At 39.4% G+C, this 19,432-nt stretch overlaps 2 protein-coding genes across 3 annotated transcripts; one reads left to right on the top strand and one right to left on the bottom strand.

The window, feature by feature from the left end:
• The first annotated feature begins 238 nt into the window (after positions 1–238).
• ltv1 (LTV1 ribosome biogenesis factor) lies at positions 239–7,453 on the top strand. Its single transcript, XM_005944017.2, has 11 exons — positions 239–436; positions 1,139–1,270; positions 1,604–1,795; positions 1,891–1,978; positions 2,907–3,033; positions 3,523–3,751; positions 3,884–4,011; positions 4,102–4,241; positions 5,552–5,604; positions 6,046–6,246; positions 6,902–7,453. The coding sequence occupies exons 1-11, from the start codon at positions 434–436 to the stop codon at positions 7,010–7,012; spliced, it is 1,404 nt and encodes a 467-aa protein (XP_005944079.1). The 5' UTR covers positions 239–433; the 3' UTR covers positions 7,013–7,453.
• A 1,846-nt stretch (positions 7,454–9,299) lies between these two features.
• On the bottom strand, positions 9,300–19,432 carry ifngr1 (interferon gamma receptor 1). 2 transcript variants are annotated; one of them, XM_005944016.3, is made up of 7 exons: positions 19,020–19,323; positions 14,289–14,394; positions 13,871–14,055; positions 13,635–13,780; positions 12,837–13,026; positions 11,646–11,776; positions 9,300–11,537 (listed from the first exon to the last, which is right to left on the bottom strand). In XM_005944016.3, the coding sequence occupies exons 1-7, from the start codon at positions 19,081–19,083 to the stop codon at positions 11,169–11,171; spliced, it is 1,191 nt and encodes a 396-aa protein (XP_005944078.1). In that variant the 5' UTR covers positions 19,084–19,323; the 3' UTR covers positions 9,300–11,168. The 2 variants fall into 2 exon arrangements, with proteins under 2 accessions (XP_005944078.1, NP_001348092.1); NM_001361163.1 differs by having other exon boundaries at positions 9,304–11,537; positions 11,646–11,779; positions 19,020–19,432.

The raw sequence follows: 19,432 nt of genomic DNA, 5'->3' as shown, positions 1-19,432 counted from the left end.
AAGACCGAAAAATATTTTTGTTTTTCGGCACTATATAAATAAAGTTGCATGGGGAAAAAATTGTTGGAATATACTAACTCCATAATGTCGTGGAATTAAATTACACATACATGACACGCAGGAATCACGAATAATATTATAAATATAAACATAGTTTTAAATATTTTACAACATTATTTATTTTTTGTGGGAAAGAAAACCTCATCGTAGCATATCAATGCTTTCACATCGATGCCTATAACCCCCTTAGTCTTGCTAATGGTTCTTTCCAGTAATGGTAGCATCAGCGTGGTGAAGGTGAAGGCAGCGTGTATAAACAACGGAGAAGGAGTGAGCACTTAAACGGTTACATGTTGTAACAGCTACCCGTGAATCGAGATTTGAAGACCTTTTCGCTTGACCCGTCGGAAAACAGGAGAGACTCTGTAACACAATGGTAAGATATTGCCAGGCTAAGGCAGCTAATGTTGTTAGCTAACAGTGGCTAACGTGCCAATTCCCCAAGAAACTGGTAAAAAAAAATTGGTGAGCGAGAGGTTGTGATAGCTTTATAATTAGAAGTAGACATTGAAAACTTAAAAGTAAGTTAAATGAAAAGTGTCTTGTTAATCCTATTCATGTGAGCTAGAGAGTTTACCCATGAACTCAAATGATCTCAAAGAGTCTCTAAAATCGTTGTCAGCGTTTGTTGTACCCTGCTCAAACAGTTGGACGTAAGTAGTAAAGTGGCATCTCACACAGCATTAGCAACTACATTACAAAACGAAGTTGTTATAGGTGTTTACTAACCCTAACCCATATTAGTTGACTGAAGTAAAAACTATTCTTTAAAACAAACAAACAAAGGAAATGGCTTAAGTTTTGATTTTTGACAAGTTAACCAAGTTTGCCATGGCGTCAGCCATAAGGAATCCGTGTTACGTTTGCTTATTGAGAACACTATTGCGTGACGATCCCCACGGTGTTGTATTTGTATTGTAATACAGTACTGAGCATTGAATCAGCTCTAGTTTATTTATATTTTGTTTCCAATCAGCCAGACTTTGTTGTATTGTTGAAAGTGGTCTTGAGTAATGCGCATTTAGGCTTTCAGAAGTCTTTCAAAGTTTCTCTCTGGCTTATTTTCTGTTTCTTTCAGCCCCATCGAAAGAAGAAGGCATTTATTGACAAGAAGAAGGCTGTGACCTTTCACCTCGTCCACAGGAGTCAAAAGGATCCTCTGGCTGCAGATGAGAAAGCGCCACAGCATGTCCTCTTGCCTGCCACAAAGGTACAACCTTGCTGGTCTGATCATAAGTCTGTTTACTCATGTTCACAGGATGTGTGTTTAATGATTTTATAGCTGATTTTAGCTTTTGTTGGTTTTTAAGAACCCTAAAGGGGGTTAAACTGTTCAGGACTTCACAATGAAAAAGGAATCAGCAAAGTCATTTGTCATAATTAGAGTTGTTATTTCTTCTTCTGTATTTGTTCAATCACGTTCTTTTGCTCTGATTTCCTTTGGTCAAACTAAAGGGGCTACAACCAGGTGGCTAATATTTCACTTCATTTCAGAAATGCAGCATTAATGTGATGCTGTGATCATGTGTTTGTTGTTGCTTAGGTGGAAACGGAGAAGAGGCGTGAGGAGCAGCGGAAATTTGGCGTATTCTTTGATGATGATTATAACTACCTTCAGCACCTGAAGGAGGCGTCGGGCCCATCTGAGCTGGTGTACTCTGACAGACAGCCTCTTTCCCTCCAAGGTGAAGAGGAGGAGAATGAGGGGGAAAAAACCGTGCACAAGGACAATCCTGTGAGTTGCTGTGAAACATTTTTAACAGACTTGTGCACCGTCTAGTTACTCTGAGGAATTGATCTAAAATGATCCCTGTGTTGTTCAACGAGCAGGCCGCCTCCATCAACCTGCCTTCTTCAGTGTTCGCCTCAGAGTTTGAAGAGAAGGTGGGACTTTTGAACAAAGCTGCTCCTATTTCAGGTAAACAGCCCATCACTTAAATGTGTTTTAGGACCTTTATCAAGCTTCTAAAATAATAGTTATCTTAATAACTTGGATATAAATCATCATTAAATACTGTCTGAATGTTGTGGCTCAAGATTTGCCACACTAATTACTGTGTGACCCGATTTAGAAGATTTTCTAAAACCAAACAAAACTGAAATTTTGCGTCTCATCAGCAGATTTGGGTCCTGCAGCAGAACAGCAGGTTTTAGAGCCGTGCTTGTCAAACATGCAAATTACAACACAATATGCAAAAATGTGGTGGGAGTCAGTTTGTGGTGTCATATCTAGAGACGGGAATTGATAAGAATTTAGCGATTCCGATTCCATTATCGATATCTCTTATCGATTCTCGTTGGCTCCACTTTGAGAGTCGCCACCATCTCTAAGCAACATATGAAAGACATTACATTCATGCAAATTAATTACATGTTGTCTGCTGTTTCCCCTCTTTGTTCTGGTCATTGATAAAAATAAAGTTATAACACATGATACACGGAATACTTTAAGGTAATGCAGTATGTTACTTAATTACTCCCTGGAGAAAGACGGTCGTTATACTACTCGTTTCTTTACTTTTATTTTACTCTGTGAACTGATCTGAAACACACCGTCTCATAACTTCAGTTAACAGTAGAAACCTACAGGCTGCAGCTCCCACACACCAACACAAACTCCTCTCCGTGACCCGTTTCTGCTTCTGCAGTAAAGTGAGCACAGCGTAGAGCTCAATACATCGATATTTTGTGCAAAATTTTGTTTCACTATAATAATATAGACATTTACATAAATATACTTTGTTTCATATTAAAGATAATGTGTTAATTCTAACATGTGATGCAACCTAAAGCCAACCTTCGGCTCCTGACGTCACAGTGAAACTGTCTTATACGCTTTCCTCCAGGACCCCGGCTCGACATGGATCCGGACATTGTAGCTGCGCTCGACGATGACTTTGATTTTGAGAACCCCAACAACATCCTGGATGATGATTTCATCATCAGAGCAAACAGTGGGACTGGAGCTGTGGAGTAAGAATTTCATTAGTCAAAATTTTCTTTTTATTCCTCAAAGGTTATTTTTGTATCTTTTAAAAAACGAGATTATTCCAGATTTGTGATTCTAGACATTTAGAGACTTTTGTAAAGCCCGAATGAAACTGTAACTGCAAGGCTGATTTCTATGCCTAAAAGTTCATTTTCGCTACAGCAACATTGTTTAAATGTGACTTTTGGTGCCTTAACTTTTATAACACAATCAGAAAAGTATTTTCTGATCATCAAAACACCCCTAAAACTTGAGCTGTATCTCAATTCATTTTGAATAAAACAGGAAGACAGAGACTCACTGTTCCTTACTGCTAAAACGCATTTTGTTCCAGGGCTCGCAAAATCGCTAGCCCGACGTCCCGGTGCTAGCGATATCTCCGGTCGGGCGACCAAAATCTATCTCAGCCCCGGGGCTGCAAAAATTCTGTCACATCCTGTTGTAATTGTTTGTATTTGTGTAACCTGTGATAGAGGAGACGGTCACGATGATGATGACGAGTGGGAGGACACAGATGAGGAAGGCGACTTTGACTCTGAAGGCGGTTTTTCCAGCAACGAGGACACAGAAGGGGACGGCCGAGGTCGAGAGTTTCTGTTCATGGACGAGGAGACGAAGAGTCGCTTCACTGAGTACTCGCTGACTTCGTCTGTGATGAGGAGGAACGAGCAGCTCACCCTGCTGGACGACCGCTTTGAAAAGGTGAACATTTTTGCATTCGTATGGAGTCTTTTCTCTGTCAGGAACTCTCCCCATCTTCATGTAAAAGTACAGTGACAAATGAAGCACCTGAGATAAAACAGAGCTCACACTTCCTGTATGGTGCCGTTTCAGTTTTATGAACAATTTGATGATGTTGAGATCGGTCCGCTGGACAACGCTGAGCTGGAAGGGTTCATCGAACCAGACAGTGTTCGTCTGGATGAAGTCCTCAAAGACTACTTCAAACAGAAAGAGAAGGAGTGAGTGATATTTCATTCTTTTAGTGGTGTGGCTTTAACTGATCTATTTGATTAATGTGTGTGGGGTTTTTCCCCTGTTTTGTGGATCAGGTTTCTGAGGCCGGAAGATTTAGGTCCCAAGGAGCTTCCTGTTGTGAGGGAGGAGGAGGAAGATGAGGATGAAGAAGAAGAGATGGAAACCGTTGTTGTTGAAGCTCCAGAGGAGAAGTGGGACTGTGAAACAATCATCAGTGAGTTTTTATATCATGTTATGTAAAGTTCTATTTTTATCTCATCACTGAGTTTTATTCTGAGCTCTTTTATTCATCCAAGTTTTTAACATTGTAAACAGATTTCTTGATCTGTGACGTCGCTCGGGAGAACAAACAAACACATTCATCTTTCCAGAGATATTTAAATGCAGAATGTTACTGCGTAAAAGTCTTGAGCCCTCATTTCTTTGTATTTCACGTCCACTTTTTTAATGTAATTTTTCAAGTTCTCCTGATTCTCTGATGGTTTTTTCAAAGTGTTTCTTTAGTTTTTCATACATGAGCATTTTCATAGGAATGTCTTTTTTGTGTTTAGCCTCTGAACCCTTTATCACCCAGGTGATGCAATCCACCTGGAGGTTTGGCTGTAAAATGACAAAATCAATCTGTCTTCAGACAGCACTACCTTGTGAATGCTTTGTGCTACCATGACAAACCAAATATCTCTGTAAAGCTCAGCTTCTGTTCTTACTGACCCGTTTCAATGTTGCCTGTTGCACAAACTGTAACAGAGTTACACTCATTTAAAAGGAGCTGTGAAATGGCCCTGCTGACCTGTGAAGCAGTGAAGGCTATAAAATCGCCCTAACTGAAGGAATGAAATGACAAAACTGCTTCAGATGATCTCTTTAGGCATGTTGCCTCTTGCCTAAAGATATAATCACTAGAAGCCTTTTCAAAGAAACAACTTCCCATTTCTTTAGCTGCATTTACAAAAATGCCATAGATAACAGTTTGACAGGCATAAAATAATATTTATTGTATCAGCAGCGTGATTTTCAAAGCATTATCAGCCAAAACTTGGTATGACACAGTGTGGTGAGCAGTGCCTTTAATATGTTAAGGGAAAAGGACACGTGGACAACAAAGGAAACAACAGCACAACAAAGGCCTGAATGATGCATCTGGCTCCTATGTTGAAGCTTCTAGTTTTTAGCCTCATTAGAACTGGATTCAGTGGAAGGATGGCTGTCAAAAAATGTGAAGAAAAGCCAAAGTAGACAAGAACTGGACTGAAAATCAGTGGCAGGTCTTAATATGAGACCTTTGGCTCAGATCACTGGCAGGAGGTCTGAGATGGTACAACAGTGAGAATCTACAGACTTGTGCAAAATAGTATAAAACAATTATTTTGGAAGTCTTGCTGTATCCTTTATGGATGAGTGCAGCTCCAACAAACTGAGACTGTTGAGATTACTTTATGGTGTTGGTTTAATTTATTGTTCAGTAGTGGTGGGAAGTGTAAAACATCTTTATTCTACAGATGATCCATTTCTTTTCTCCTCCAGGTACATACTCCAACATATACAACAGACCCAAAGTCATCGAAGAACCTCAAAAGGTAAAAAACAAAGACTGGATTTTGTTTTTACAAATGTTAAAGAATATAGCCATGCATGCTCGATCTCCTGATTATTAAGTGGATTCGGTTCATCTGGACGTAGCGAGAAATGTTTAGTGGTCTCTCCACTGAAAACGCTTCGTCCAGATGAACAGAATCAGAGTCAGACCTTCAAAATTCTGAAAAACTCTTGAATCTATTTCATTTTAATCCTGTTGTTGTCGTCAGTAATGTGACTTATGAATCCATCCATCCATTTGCTTCTGCTTATCCTTTTCAGGGTCGTAGGGGGTGCTGGAGCCTATCCCAGCTGTCTTAGAGCGAGACAGCTGGGATAGGCTCTTATAAAACGCTTAGAAAATGTGTTTGAGTCATTTTTTTTAAGGTTTATTATTCATGTTTATTCACGTGTGGTCTGAATTGAATTCTCTCTGTCTTTAGCCAAAGCCGATCCGTGTTTCCAGTAAGACGGGCATCCCTCTAGATGTGCTCCCAGCCAGAGGCCTCACAGCCAAGCAGGCAGAGCGCATGACGAGAATTAACGACACAGACCTGCCTCGTGTCTCCGCTCAGCCTCGAAGCAAAGAGGAGAGCAAAGGAGAGAGGAAGGCCAGGAAACAGGCTATCAAGGAAGAACGTAAGGTGAGGAAGTCTGTCCCGGCCTCTGTTTAGAACCAAATGATGAAGTCACAGCACCTGTGACCTGACGCGAGCAGGTCAGCGAGCTGTATCTGAAGTCACTGCTGTGACAGTGGATCAGAGACGACTCCTCTCAGCACCATCTAAAATCAGCTGTCTCCATCATCAGCACGAGTTAATTTTGACCTAGTCTCTCTGTACTGCTGAGCTGAAAATATTCTCCTCTTAACAGAATAAAACGACACTGACCAGCTGTTTTTTAGACCAAGTGTTTATGAAGTGTTTATAAAAATTGAGAGCGAGGAGCCTGTTTGCGGAGACAGATTATTGAGGACTAAGTCAATGTTGGTTTTGTTCTTTTCTTGGAATTTGTTGAGTCAGAATGACAAAGGTCTAATTCTTTAACCCAGCCTAAGATTAACGAGCTGAAGAAGTCATTGAAAGGAGTCTAATCCAAGTGCAAACTGGGGTAAATACTTTGGTATCCTGTGCTGACTAGGCTCAGTTATTTATTTATTTTAATGATGAAACATGTGATGTTACAAAGCCTTCCCACAGAAAGGAAGCTGTGATTATGCCATGAAGAGATTTGTAGAATATCAGTTTTACATTTTGATTCCTGATATTTTTTATTTTATTGTTTGTTTGTTTTCTTTAGGAAAGAAGAGTTGAAAAGAAAGCCAATAAAATGGCATTCAAGGAGGAAAAAGCCCGACAGGAGAAGCAGATGTTGAACCTGAGGACAAATGTTCAAGGCCTGAAGCTTTAGCAGCTGCCCGCCAGGCCTGTGCCGACACTGACTTTTCAACTGGTCACATGTTGCTCTTCACCTCAGTGGAGCTGACAGAACAGGAAATCTTGGCAAATGAGAGGTCTGAGGGGATGTTGGGAAGTATTGGTTTCCCCAAATCATCCAATTCATTCAGGAAAGAGCAAAAATTGAATTTCGTCTCCAGTAATCCGGCTCAGGATATCGTGCTGTCGAAGGAATACTGAAGGACAGGCTGTCACGCTTCAGTCATGCCTGTCAAATATGAATTTTGCGCCTTTATTAAAAATACTTTAATCCAGCTTTCTGAGATTCTTTCTGTAAGTCTTGTCATGCTGTACTTTTACCACAGGTGATAAGGTGGATGACTCAGTGGCTGATTCTGTGTTAACCATATCTAAGCAGCAATATTAATTTTATTATGGTTATTATCATCAATTTTAAAAAAACAACTCACTGTATTATGGGCCCGTTTGTCTCATAGTGAATGAGATGCGTCCGGTCTGAAGAGCCGAGTTTGTACGAGTAGTTTCTGAGCATAATTGTAGTAATTTGGTCACTATATGATGTTATGAAATAAGCTTACATTGATGAAGCTTATGTGTCTGTGCACAAACTTAAGATACACATTTAATAACATCTCTAAACTATTACTGTAAATACAAGATGTTTATCTTTTGTGCATTTCAGAAACTTTACATTTTGTACTAATTCATTGGTGTTCACTGAAGGGCTGAGATCAACACATTTAGCATAATTAAAAGAAAAAACAACATCAATACAATTGAATTAAACTGTTTGCTACACAAGACTCAAGTCCTGTGCTGTTGTAGATCCAACTAATCACCAGCAGGGGCTGATGAAGCTCTGTAGTTGAAACAGGAGAAAGTGCTGTCCTCTTCAAACAGAGATGAGCTCCGACGCAGGCAGCTGGAGGCGGCCTGCCCATCAAGCAAAACAGGGATCAGCTCCAGCACAAATTTTACTAACATTGCTATGGCAACTTGTTTGCTAGCCACATGTCTAAACTGAGCTGTGAGCAACAAATAAGGATAACGAGGTGGAGTACAAACAAGAACAATTTAGAGGGTCACTTTAAACACCTAACCTGCAACAATAAAGGAAACGCACTTCTCTCCACGCTACGTTGATTTCACATCTTTACTGGTGGAATGAGAGATTGAGCCTGAAGTAAAGTTTTGTGAAGCACAAGCAGAGAAAAACAGGAAATTTAAAAAAGGCTCTTTGTAGATGTGTGTCTCTGCCTTCATACTTAAACAGAAAAATGACTAAAGTCAGGAGTTAAAGTGGGTATGGGGAAGAAAACAATCACTTAATTTAAGTTGCAGTGATTTCTATTGATTCTATTTCTACAGGGCCAGTGCAGGCTGTGATCAGCTGAGCTGTGCTGCTCTGACATCCAGATTTAATTGACTTCAACAGGATTAGAGCAGATCATGTATCATGCTGTCATGTTCCCTGTTACACTGATAGTGAACACCACGGCAGCACTTCAACATAGTACGTTACTGTAAACGTCACCACTGAACTGCAAACCAGTTTAACCTGCTCTGAACTACCACATCACTTTTACATGAGTTCATCTGCTGATCTGCAGATAAGCTTTTCAGGCCTGCTACTTAGAAAAACTTGTTCAGTTTTCTCAAAAGGAGCGGGTATTTTTTTTTTCCAAGAACACATCATGCTGAAATATGGCAAGTTATTGGCTCTTAGGAAATCACCTGAGTGGTGCAAAAAAAAGTATCTTACTCGTGCCTAGACAACGTTTTAAATGGTTTCTTTGCCAAGTTGTTTGCTTAGTGTTGCCTTTTTAAGGCTTTAATGAACCATGATCTAAAATACATGAGTCTGAAGAATTTTAAACATGTAAAGAAATGATTGCTTGCTGTTCAAGACATTTTTGCTTCATTTTGGAGTAGTAGTTCAATTTTTTATTAGTCTATTAATTAGCAGGATTATGTGTTTTCTACCGTCTTTGATTGTACCCTACAATTTATGCCTGTAACTTAGTGAGCAAGTAAGAACCTTGTTGTTTTTATCCAAATATATGACTTGAGGTAAAATAAAACATGACAGCAACCAAAAGCCTAATACTGATGTATCTACACGTTGCCTTTAACACCAGTATTTCTTACTTTTGTTGGTTGGATCATAATCGAAGAAGTTATCTTGGCAAGTTTCAATGTGATATTATATAAACTTAAATAATGCTTCACAAAAACTAAAAAATACAAAAACACATTTTCTGGCCAGTTCAAATGTCCACTTCAGCAGCAATTCACTCAATTTATTAAAAAGCATGGCAACTGTTGACAATAGCATTTACACTAAAATATGAGCAAAATGAAAAAAAGCACTGTATTTGGTCAGGATAGTGTCGTGGAAGAAATATGTATGATAATGCAAAATCATTACATTTCAGAAAATAGATATTACAAATATTTTTACTTTAAGTAATCCACAATGGAAGATTAGTAGTTATATTAGAAAATTCTTTCCTTCTTTTCACCTGTAATGCATCCCCTTACATTTGATTTGTATTGGAACACTTCAAGTCACACCCAGCCATAAACAGTCGTCACTGCTGGCGATAAAATCATAAAAGTTCTGAATAAATGATCAAAACAAGACAGAAGCAATTTTCCGGGTTCCTGCCGATTTTACCGTGCCGTCTAATCCCCACAGGACAAAATGTGTTTACATTCCTTCTTGTTATGCAATAAAGGACCGCGTGCTGAGGAGAGAGCAGGCCTAAATGTTTCAGTCAGAGGAAAAACTCATGTTTGATACGTTTTCATGTTATTAGTGATGCTGGAAGCAAACATTCTTGGTCAATGCACATAAAAAACTTAAAAAATCATTCCAGTGTCCGACCTTTAAAGAGAATGTGATCATATAAGCTGTACAAAAATACAACAATATTTTACACTTCCCACATCATAGAAAAAAACAAAACATCAACCATGAAGTAAACAACAAACCTGCGTGCTTATGAGGCAAGCAGAACAAAGGCACTAACCCATGGCCTACAGAGCAGGTTTTGCCGGCTGCATAGGTGTGGCACCGTCAGCAGCATTGAAAGGTAGTTGTGACACCTGCAGATCTGCTGTCAGGAGTGGAAAATCCTTGGTTTATCTCTGACTATTCATGCAAAACCCTTACAATGGCTCTAAGGCATTTTAAGAGTGTTTAAGGGTCAATACAACAAAAAGACAGAAAAACAATCATGTTTATTTACCCTGTTATAGATAGTTGGGTTTTATTTGAGCCACTGGCCTCATGATAGACTTTCCCCCAGGGTGAGTCTCAGACAGGCTCCATTGTCTTAGATATAAAGTTAAGAGAACAGATGGACGGACGCCCCTGTCCCAAATGTCTCACACACACCGTCGGCTGGTATAGGCTCCAGCCACGCTATGACACTGCTTTGATAAGCCCCAACACAAATTTAGAAAATGAATGGAAGCAATTGTCGTAGAGCACAATACAAAAAGATGCAAATACATTATATTTGTTTAGATTAGATAATATGGTTGCCCCTGACAATCAGTAGATATTTGCACCTTTCACTGCAACTGCTGTCAATAGATCAAAGTAGTCGTTAATATTCCAACAACCTCCTTTGGATTAATCTACATCAGTCAGTCACCTCACTACACTGAAAAACGTCCAAACTGATCACTTCTCTTCAGCATGTAGCGAAGAAAGCACAATGCAGAGAAGCTCCACTCCACAGTGAAAGGAAACACTGTCACATAGCACTGCTGAGCCCGAAACAATAATAGGCAGGTGATTTTAATATTGTGCCGGATCACTTTATATATAGAGGTATATGTTAAGCAGAGATTAAAAGACGGTATATAAAAGTTGCCTATTATCCTTGTATCTGATGCAGGGGCAGAAACCAGCAGAGATCCAGCTAGCTGCCTCTGTAACCCGACAGAAAACAGCTGGAAGACAAAGATGTCCAGCTTGCTTCCCTGAGACAGCCAAGTCTGTCAGTGCAGTGGTAACCACTGGCAAAAATATAGTGAAGATTTCATATTGTTATAAACTCACATTCCAAAGGTGGGCTGTTAACCTTTGATGACCTGAGTTTAAACAAAAAAACAGCTTCAGTCCTCCGAGTCATGACTTACTTCCCAGTGTAACCTGTAACCATGTCTCCACCACCCATGTCCATCATCACATGTGGGCAGTCATAAGCAGACCTTTCTTCAATTGAAACACACTCCGTCTTTACAGAGTCATCTCCAGAGTCATCATCCGTCCCGCTTCTGTCAGAATCGCTGCTGTCCAAATGCGGTCTCTCTGCGTAGCAGGAGTTGCTAGGGTTGTAGTCAGAGCCAGCACTGCTGTTGTCTGCAGACTGACCGGTGTCCTTGAGAAGAACAGTTTCCTCGGGGTTGTCCTGACTGCTGCCTAAGCTTTTGACAGAGATTTGACTAATGTGTGGTCTGGTTGGGTTGGGTGGATGCTTGCTCTGATTCCCTGCACTGTCCTTCTGCAAGGTACAGGAACAGAAAACGCATTTGGCACAAGGTTAAAAAAACAGCTAATCATGTCATCATGTCCTGCTTATTTTAGTTTAGTTTTTTATTTGACACCTTACCAGAGACGATGGTAGAGTATCTGAGGGGTTAAATGTCCACGCCTTTAGCTTACAGATGCAAGCTGTTACCACAATGAGAACAAATAAAAGCAAGGATGACAGCACAGCTGCGAGTATCACCTCATTGAAACCTGCTAAAAAAACAAAACATACAAAAGGTTAATTCAGGCACAAAGTAAAGCTAAAACCAAACTAAACAAAAACGACATCAGTTGGTTCTAATTTACAAATCCAACCCATAAACTCATACAGGGCTGCATTTTTAAACATCTTCAGCCTGCAGTTACTATAGATCTACCAGCCCAGTGAGATGCTCAGGACATGTGCTCACAAATTAGAGACGTGTTCTGCCAGGACATTCTGCACCCCTAACTCTAGTACTCAGCGGATATTTTCAAGCTTCTATGTTGATTTTTGTGGTGTTTACATTAAAAAAAAAAAAAAGAAAGAGTCTCTTCTGAATGCCCTCCCATCAAGTTAATCATGTAGAAACCATGGCCTTATGATGACTGAACGCAGAGCATGAGAACCTTCACAGACGCAGAGCATTCAAATATCTCGGACACTACTTAAAAGAATGTTTTATCTACAAATTTATTGTCCTTTGGAAATCTATTTAACATGTAGTCACGCTAGCAAATTCTGACCATTTTTCACACCAGTATAGCACCAAAAACAAAAAACAAGCCCCAGATCTCAGCAGTTACATTAAAGTTTGACCAGTTAAAACGTGATCCAACCAGCCAACCTGTTCTCTTTATGCAAATCTGATGCCCTTAAATATATAATATAGTATAATATTCCCCAACATTTAGACGTATTCCTTCTAGGTCTGCTTCATGAAAACTTTGGTAAACAGTGAAATTCATTTGCAGTAAACACTGTTAGGCGTCACCATAATAATATAGTTTACATACGTCAGTGTTTCAGTGTTTGTATCCCAACAATCTGGATATTGTATGAGATGCAAATCGATAAAGGTACAAAAATAATTCATGAATAGCTGGACCTTTAGTCACATTGCAATAATAGAATGAATGAGTTCCCACCCAGAGTTTGCATGAGGCCTGTGCTGAACTACTTCCTGTTGACAGATGTGCCTGTGCCTTTAGTTTCTCAACTTTGTTGATCCTAAAACCACTCGTCTTTGTCCCACACCTCCAATAAATAAACAAAAATAAAAACACTTACTTTGGGGAGGTGATACTGTAGGGGCCCGGATCGTGCATGTCTCTGTCTCCCTGAACTCCACCTGCTGAGCACCACCGACCCCGACAAACAACGTTCCACTCACATTGACGCACTTCTTCACACCCTCTTTGAATGACACATTATTACATTGGCAGATTTTTTCATCTGTGCATGACGTTGTAAAGGTTCTCTGAAAGTCACAGAGGAATTTATTAATGTCTTGATTATTCAAGTTAATTAACAGAAATAATGCAGATCATGGTGGTTGTGACACGTAGCGCATTGGTGCGTTATTACCAACAGGTGGACTGCTCATGCTCATGTCTGGCTCCAGGTATTAAATACGTACTATATAATATACAACATATTTATTCTTGATTTTCTCTCAATTTTTCAGATGTAGTTTACAACCAGCAAACTTTTGTCTGCAATAAAGTCACTTGGATGAGTGACGAAACGTTTCTCCCACAAAACGCTACGTCCAGATGAACACAATCAACTTTTTGGAGAGCAGATAGCCTGCATTTATCGCGCATTTATCAAATGATTGACCTAAAAGATTGAACATGGGAATTCTGTATTCTGTTATAGCCAATAAACACGTTGAAACACATGAACCTGTCTCTTAAAAGGTGGCATGCAGCTTTCATGTTTATTAATGTGTTGATTCTTTTCCTCATAAAGAATATGCAAGGCTTAAAATGAAATCACTACATCTTATAAGTATCATCACGGTTTTATTTGTCAAAACACATAACAACACACAATTTTCCGCGGTATATGCCAGCCACCCCTTACCTGTTCATTTTTAACTGTAAAGTCGATTTGGTATTCACGCGTGTCCTTCTGTGCCATCTCTTTGTAGAACTTGAGGGGATTCTGGAAACTTACTGTGGACATCTTCTCCTTCAGTTCTATTTCTACAGGAGGGAACTCTAAAGAACCTAAGAAGAAGAGAAGAGATATCCAAGCTTAATCTCCATCTCTCTCACTTAAACCAGGCTCTGCAAATGTTTACTAGCAGCATTGCTTACATTTTGTGTCGATTGTCTTTAAACTGTTAAAGGAGAAAGTATTTGACTTCTCAGCTTCAGACTTGATGCCTCCCTGTACAGCTGCTACACTGACATACATGAACTTGAGATATCTCTCATCCCCAGATTTCCAGACACAGTTGCTCAGGTCATACTCGTGATCTGTGGTTTCAAATGTACAATTCCTAAATAAAAAACAAAAGAACAAAGACAGATTAATTCCATGAATAATACTTTAAATATAGTGGAGAAAGTTTAAGTGTCTCAAAAATAAAAAAGTCTTTCCAGAGTCTAATGCTGACAAACGGGAGCGCACAAAGCAACAGAACAAGCACAGCAGTGCATTTAGGCACCTGTATCACACAAAGTAAAATCCAAATAAGTTTGAACATAATGTATTATAAAAGCTCATTCTTACCATGGATGAAGGGTTCCTCTAAAGATTTGTGGTTGGGTTCTGTAATCCCAGCGGACAGAGACCTTTACATTTTGGCAGCTCACTCTTACATTTGTTGGAGGTAAAACTGCAAATAAGAAAAAGAGGAAAGAGACATTTATTTCATATATCCTGTTCAGAGCGTTTTCCACCAGAAGTCAGACTTTATTTTTCTTTGGGAACTTTTCAGAAATTCGAAGAAATGAAGGAGAGAAATATTCAGCTTACCATCATTACTATAAATGGGGTGGACACAATAATAGAAACACCTGACTGCATCAGTGGCCCTCCCACTGATTACATGGTTGAATCATGTAATCAAGCCTTATTATAGGGTTGCCTGGTTACACCCTCAGAGCTGAGGGGACATAAGAAAGAAAAAAAAAAACAATCTGCCACCTACAATGTTGTTTTGTTTTGTTTGGGAAATTCTTCTGGGAAATTTGCACACAGGAACTGAAGTTTCATCATATCCACACCTCCGCTTGCTGCGTGTTGTTAGCGGGGTGGATGTTGTTAGCGGGGTGGATGTTGTTAGTTTTACACCAAAGAAAACATTTGTTAAAATTTCAACTTTCATACGTGCTGTCAGAGCTGGATAAACACATTTATCATTGGAGCCAATCAGATCTGCACAGACACGAACAGTCTATGCAGTTACCGTGCCGCTGTTCCTGTGTCGGATTTCACAAGAGAGGGAGTGTTAACACATACTTTCTCTCAAGGTAAACTTACAATGGCAGATGTAGCTGTTGTTTTTCTGGTTCCTCTCCAGCATTTCACGTTGTTACTCAGTATCTGTCTCACCTGTTTTGAGTCTTAAAGGGCGTGAACATCAACATTTAAGCAAAACAAGGATCCAAAGGTAATTGTCAAAAACGTTGGGTGTGGGCGGAAAAGCTACATTAAAGCCTTTACTGATCCATGCAAAATGAAAAGCAAACTCGGAAAGCAAAGATAACTTTAAAGCAGAAATAGTGAAAGTTAATTACACCAGGAACATGATGCTGTCCATAACTACCAACCAAAACAATGACACTGTGTGGACCACAGAAAGTAGGCGCTACTGAAACTTTTACTTTTTTTTTTTTGGGCTTTCTAATTATATTCAAGAAGATCATCTCTATGTGTTTTTATACAAATTTCACACAACAGTAATTTAGTTAGATAAACGGCACTACAGTCCAGAGGAAACACACACTGCAGAAAGTGTTTAGCGACTGGAGAACTACAGCCAGTATCAAACACTTCCACATCAGGTTCCAACCAAAATGTATAAACTGCTAAATCTTTAGAGCTTATTGTGTTCACTGCTGGTATTAACAACTTATCAGTCTTTGAACGTTTTGCAAAATCATATAATCTTTGTTGAAAGATATCACGAGTGTGTGCTTCTCAGGACAACAGCTCAGGTTCAAGCTCCTTGACTCCATCTGCAGTAGATGAGCCATCCATCTTCAAATGCTCATTTTCAAAACAGCCACAGACAACAATCAAAGGTGTCAGGCGCCTTAAAAAAGAATAAATACACACATGGCTGCAGAGTTTGCTTCAAAGTTAAGTGTGCAGTTGACCTTCAGTTAACTTGACCTGTTGTGTAGATTTTCTAAATTTAACGGCATCTTTTGTCTTGAATATGTTTACCTGAACGTACAACTCATCACACCATTCACAAAGTCATCACGGACTGTGCAGCAGCTGATCGCTTTGTCCTAGAGTCAGCTAACAACAGGGTCATCTGCATACTTTTAACATGATCCTGTTGCCATACCTGCTGTGGCACATAGCTATGTACAGGATAAATAATAGCAATAGCACACATCCCTGTGGGGAACCAGTTGATTGAAACGAGTTCTATTAATCTGGACTCCGATTCCTGTTAGTTAGAAAGTCAAGAATCCAGGCCTTGAGATTGTTATTCTAAATCTTTAAATGTTGTGAGAGACGTCTGAGGTGAAACTGTGTAGAAGGCTAAAGAACAATCCAAAAGTAATAGAGCTTTACTATTTCTCTCCAAGGATTGAACTGTTAGGTAGATCATAGTTACAGAGTTCTTGTTGGGGGCTGTCTTATTTCCTATTAAAAGTAGTAGAACTCGGTCATGCTATTATGGGAAATTACTGTACATCTAGGAATATGAGTTGTTACAGCTAAAGTTAAATGAATGAATCATTCCAAAAGGGCAAGAATTAACCTGCCACTTCCGATCCCATTAGATGTTATTTAATAATCCTGCACAGAGTTCATGTGTCTGACTGATGGTGGAAACATGAGACGGTCCCGTGTTTAAGAAAGTTGAACGACTATAGAAATGATCAGTTTTAAAGATTGTCTGCTGTCTATTGCTTGATTCATACTACTGCCCTGAAGTGCAGCTGTAAACCTTACATCTAAACCTTTTAAAAGCTAAAAAACAACAACACAAACAAACATATTTTGATACCATAGGGTCAGAGGGTTAGGGGGTATTTTTTGCGGTCATCATTGATGATGACTTGGCCCAACACAAGGTTAAATCAAAGAATTTGCCACATTGCTGTTTGTCATTTCAGGTGATATTTGAGACCTCTTTGAAAAAGAAAAACAATAAAGTGATGTTGATGTGAACACACTGAAAGTTAATGACTGCAGTTCACAGCCAAACAACCTCATCTCAAATGTGTAGGATGTGGTGGAGGTCAGATTGTTTGTGCAGGTCAACTTTCAGAGAAAACATTTTTCTTGATGGACCTGGGTTGGTCATATAATAGTTATAATGTTTGAAATTCCAATGAACGCCACCAAACCAACCACAAACAAACATACACGTATTTGATTTGATGAATTAAAGTTTGAGGACAAGGACATCAGAGTGTCATCAACTGACTCGTTCAGTTCTGTGGAACACGCACTGTAGCTGGTACCGTCCTTTATCAGACAGAGCAGGTTTATCAAGACCTCACCCTCTTTCACAGTACAGTTTGCAAACACTCACAGTGCCCATAGTTGACCTTTGTTTTATAAGGGAAGTTTAGTGTTGCAGTTGATCAAAATTAGCTGACATGTGGTTCAGCATTGAAGAATGTCAGTGCGCCACAACAGGACCGGTTAGCTATGTTCCTATAAATAGAACGACAAAGCATCTGAGAGGGAAATGACAACTTAAGCAAAAGGTTTTCCACTAAATGAAACTGTTCTTAAAAGTTTCTGTGAAAAGATTTGAAGCAAGCAGGGACAGAGCTACCTGATTACTAATTAAACTGATTGTAAAATGGCCACAATTATATGAACATCACCTCAGCAGCAGCCTGGACCTTGATCACATTTATAACTTTATATTTTCATAGTATCACAAAGTCTAAAAACACATAACATTCCCAAACACACCCACGCCCACCTTTTCCTTAAATCATTAACAAATCGCTATCAACTTAGCTTCTGCTATCAAAATTAGCAGGTCTGGAGATGAGTTCCCAGAAACAGTGATTTGAAATCATAATAACGACATCTCACGGACACTGTACTGCCTATAGATAATGGCTGGAGCAGTCTTCCAGAGAAAGGGTGCGTGGCAACAACAACAACAACAGCAGAAAAAGACGTCCAGTCTGAACAGCATTGCTTGCTCAAGCAAACTCATCAGAACAACAGATGCTTGAAGGAAATGGAAATCTTTAAGAGCTTAAAATGTCAGCAAGACATCTACAGGTAGCTCTGTAACTGTTAGAGTAATAGTACACACAGAAAAAGGGCATGAATCCAACCTTCACTAGAAAAATTTGCTATTCAAAAAGAACTCTGAGGAAAACTACAGCGTTCCAGCAACAGGAAAAGACCAGGTGTGGTGACAGACTGTGCTATGGACAGACGAGTCAAAGGTAGGGCTGTAAATGCTCTGTTTTAGGAACAGGACAGCTTGCAGTCATTCCCTTAACCATGAATACATCATGTCAGAAAGTGTTTGAGGATGATGAGAGATCACCTGTCAAATAGATGAGGTGCTCTCAAGAACAGCACAAAATCCCCATTTTAATTTCCCAACAACAACAAAAAAATACATTCAGGGTACATTGGCCTGGTCAACACAAGTCCCACTGTTGGGGAAATTTGGAAAGGACAACACACGTAAGAAAACCCTCAAACATCTTAGAAATCAAGGGGGAGAGGTCCAAACCTCCAACAGGTGACATTAAAGACCAGTGTAACATTTTGTTCAATTAAATTGAATTCATTTAATAAAAGATTTTCCTTTAGATTTTTGGTCTCACCTCAAAGAGATTCAAAGAGGATGAAGTGTTTGATTATCCAAATGTATTAGAAAAGTGACAGCACACTGCATAAACACGTTACCTATGCTTTTAGCATGCCAATTTCATTAACCTTCACGTCGTTTGGGTGTTGTAACAACTTTTAAGTCATAGTCTTTACATATTTGTAGCAGTTTGATTGTTACTTTTATCACCATGTTTTTGTCACGTGCAACAATGTCCACATTTTACCAGTTTTTTCTCCTTTTGTGCTCAGCTCGTTAGACACATGCCAGGAACTTTAAATTACATGGTGACATAAATAAAACTTTATTAAGTGAACGTATGATTAATGATTGCCCTTAAAACAGCGCAAAACAGATCAACTTTGTATGTACTCTTCGGTGTATGAACTTGTCAATTTTATTGATCCCAAGGTTTGAAGAAACAGTGATTCTAAGATGAGTACTTAAAAGGGTCTACATACCAATCACAGCAGAAACCCCGCTGATCAGAAGGAGCAGAACAGTCAACTCATCGCTCAGAGACATCGCTCCGACCTCGAGGCTGTGATAGCGACTATTTAAATAAACTTCCTCTTCAGAGCCCAGGAGGCAAATAAAACGAATAAAACGTCAAGTTGTCAAACAGACTTGTCACAACAACACGTGTAATTTCTCACCTGCGAGCTTATAAAAAATATTTTATATTTCGCCACAAATCTGCTGATATCAGCGGACTCACATCATTAACAGCTCCTACTCCGGCATGTGTCTAAGCGCATACAACCGACCAAATTTACCTGGAAAACACCTAGGCGACGTCAACGGAAGACGCACTTGTATTTTCAAAACAAAAGCTTTAGACAACGCACACATTTTCTCGATCACTTGACGCGCG

This window comes from Haplochromis burtoni, unplaced genomic scaffold (assembly GCF_018398535.1).
Source record: "Haplochromis burtoni strain Fernald_Lab_line unplaced genomic scaffold, NCSU_Asbu1 Contig_389, whole genome shotgun sequence".
Classification (NCBI taxonomy): Eukaryota; Metazoa; Chordata; class Actinopteri; order Cichliformes; family Cichlidae; genus Haplochromis; species Haplochromis burtoni.
The sequence above is the reverse complement of the archived record's forward strand: the minus strand, read 5'-3'. Positions and strand labels throughout refer to the sequence as shown.

Bases quoted from the DNA above. Each gene is read 5' to 3' on its own strand.
- ltv1 (XM_005944017.2), top strand. The intron at 3,752-3,883 runs GTGAACATTTTT...GTGCCGTTTCAG, and splicing joins TGGACGACCGCTTTGAAAAG to TTTTATGAACAATTTGATGA. The intron at 5,605-6,045 runs GTAAAAAACAAA...CTCTGTCTTTAG, and splicing joins TCATCGAAGAACCTCAAAAG to CCAAAGCCGATCCGTGTTTC.
- ifngr1 (NM_001361163.1), bottom strand. From the start codon at position 19,083: ATGTCTCTGAGCGATGAGTTGACTGTTCTGCTCCTTCTGATCAGCGGG. The intron at 14,395-19,019 runs GTATGTAGACCC...TCTTATTTGCAG, and splicing joins CGGGGTTTCTGCTGTGATTG to TTTTACCTCCAACAAATGTA. The intron at 13,781-13,870 runs GTAAGCAATGCT...TCTTCTTCTTAG, and splicing joins AAAGACAATCGACACAAAAT to GTTCTTTAGAGTTCCCTCCT.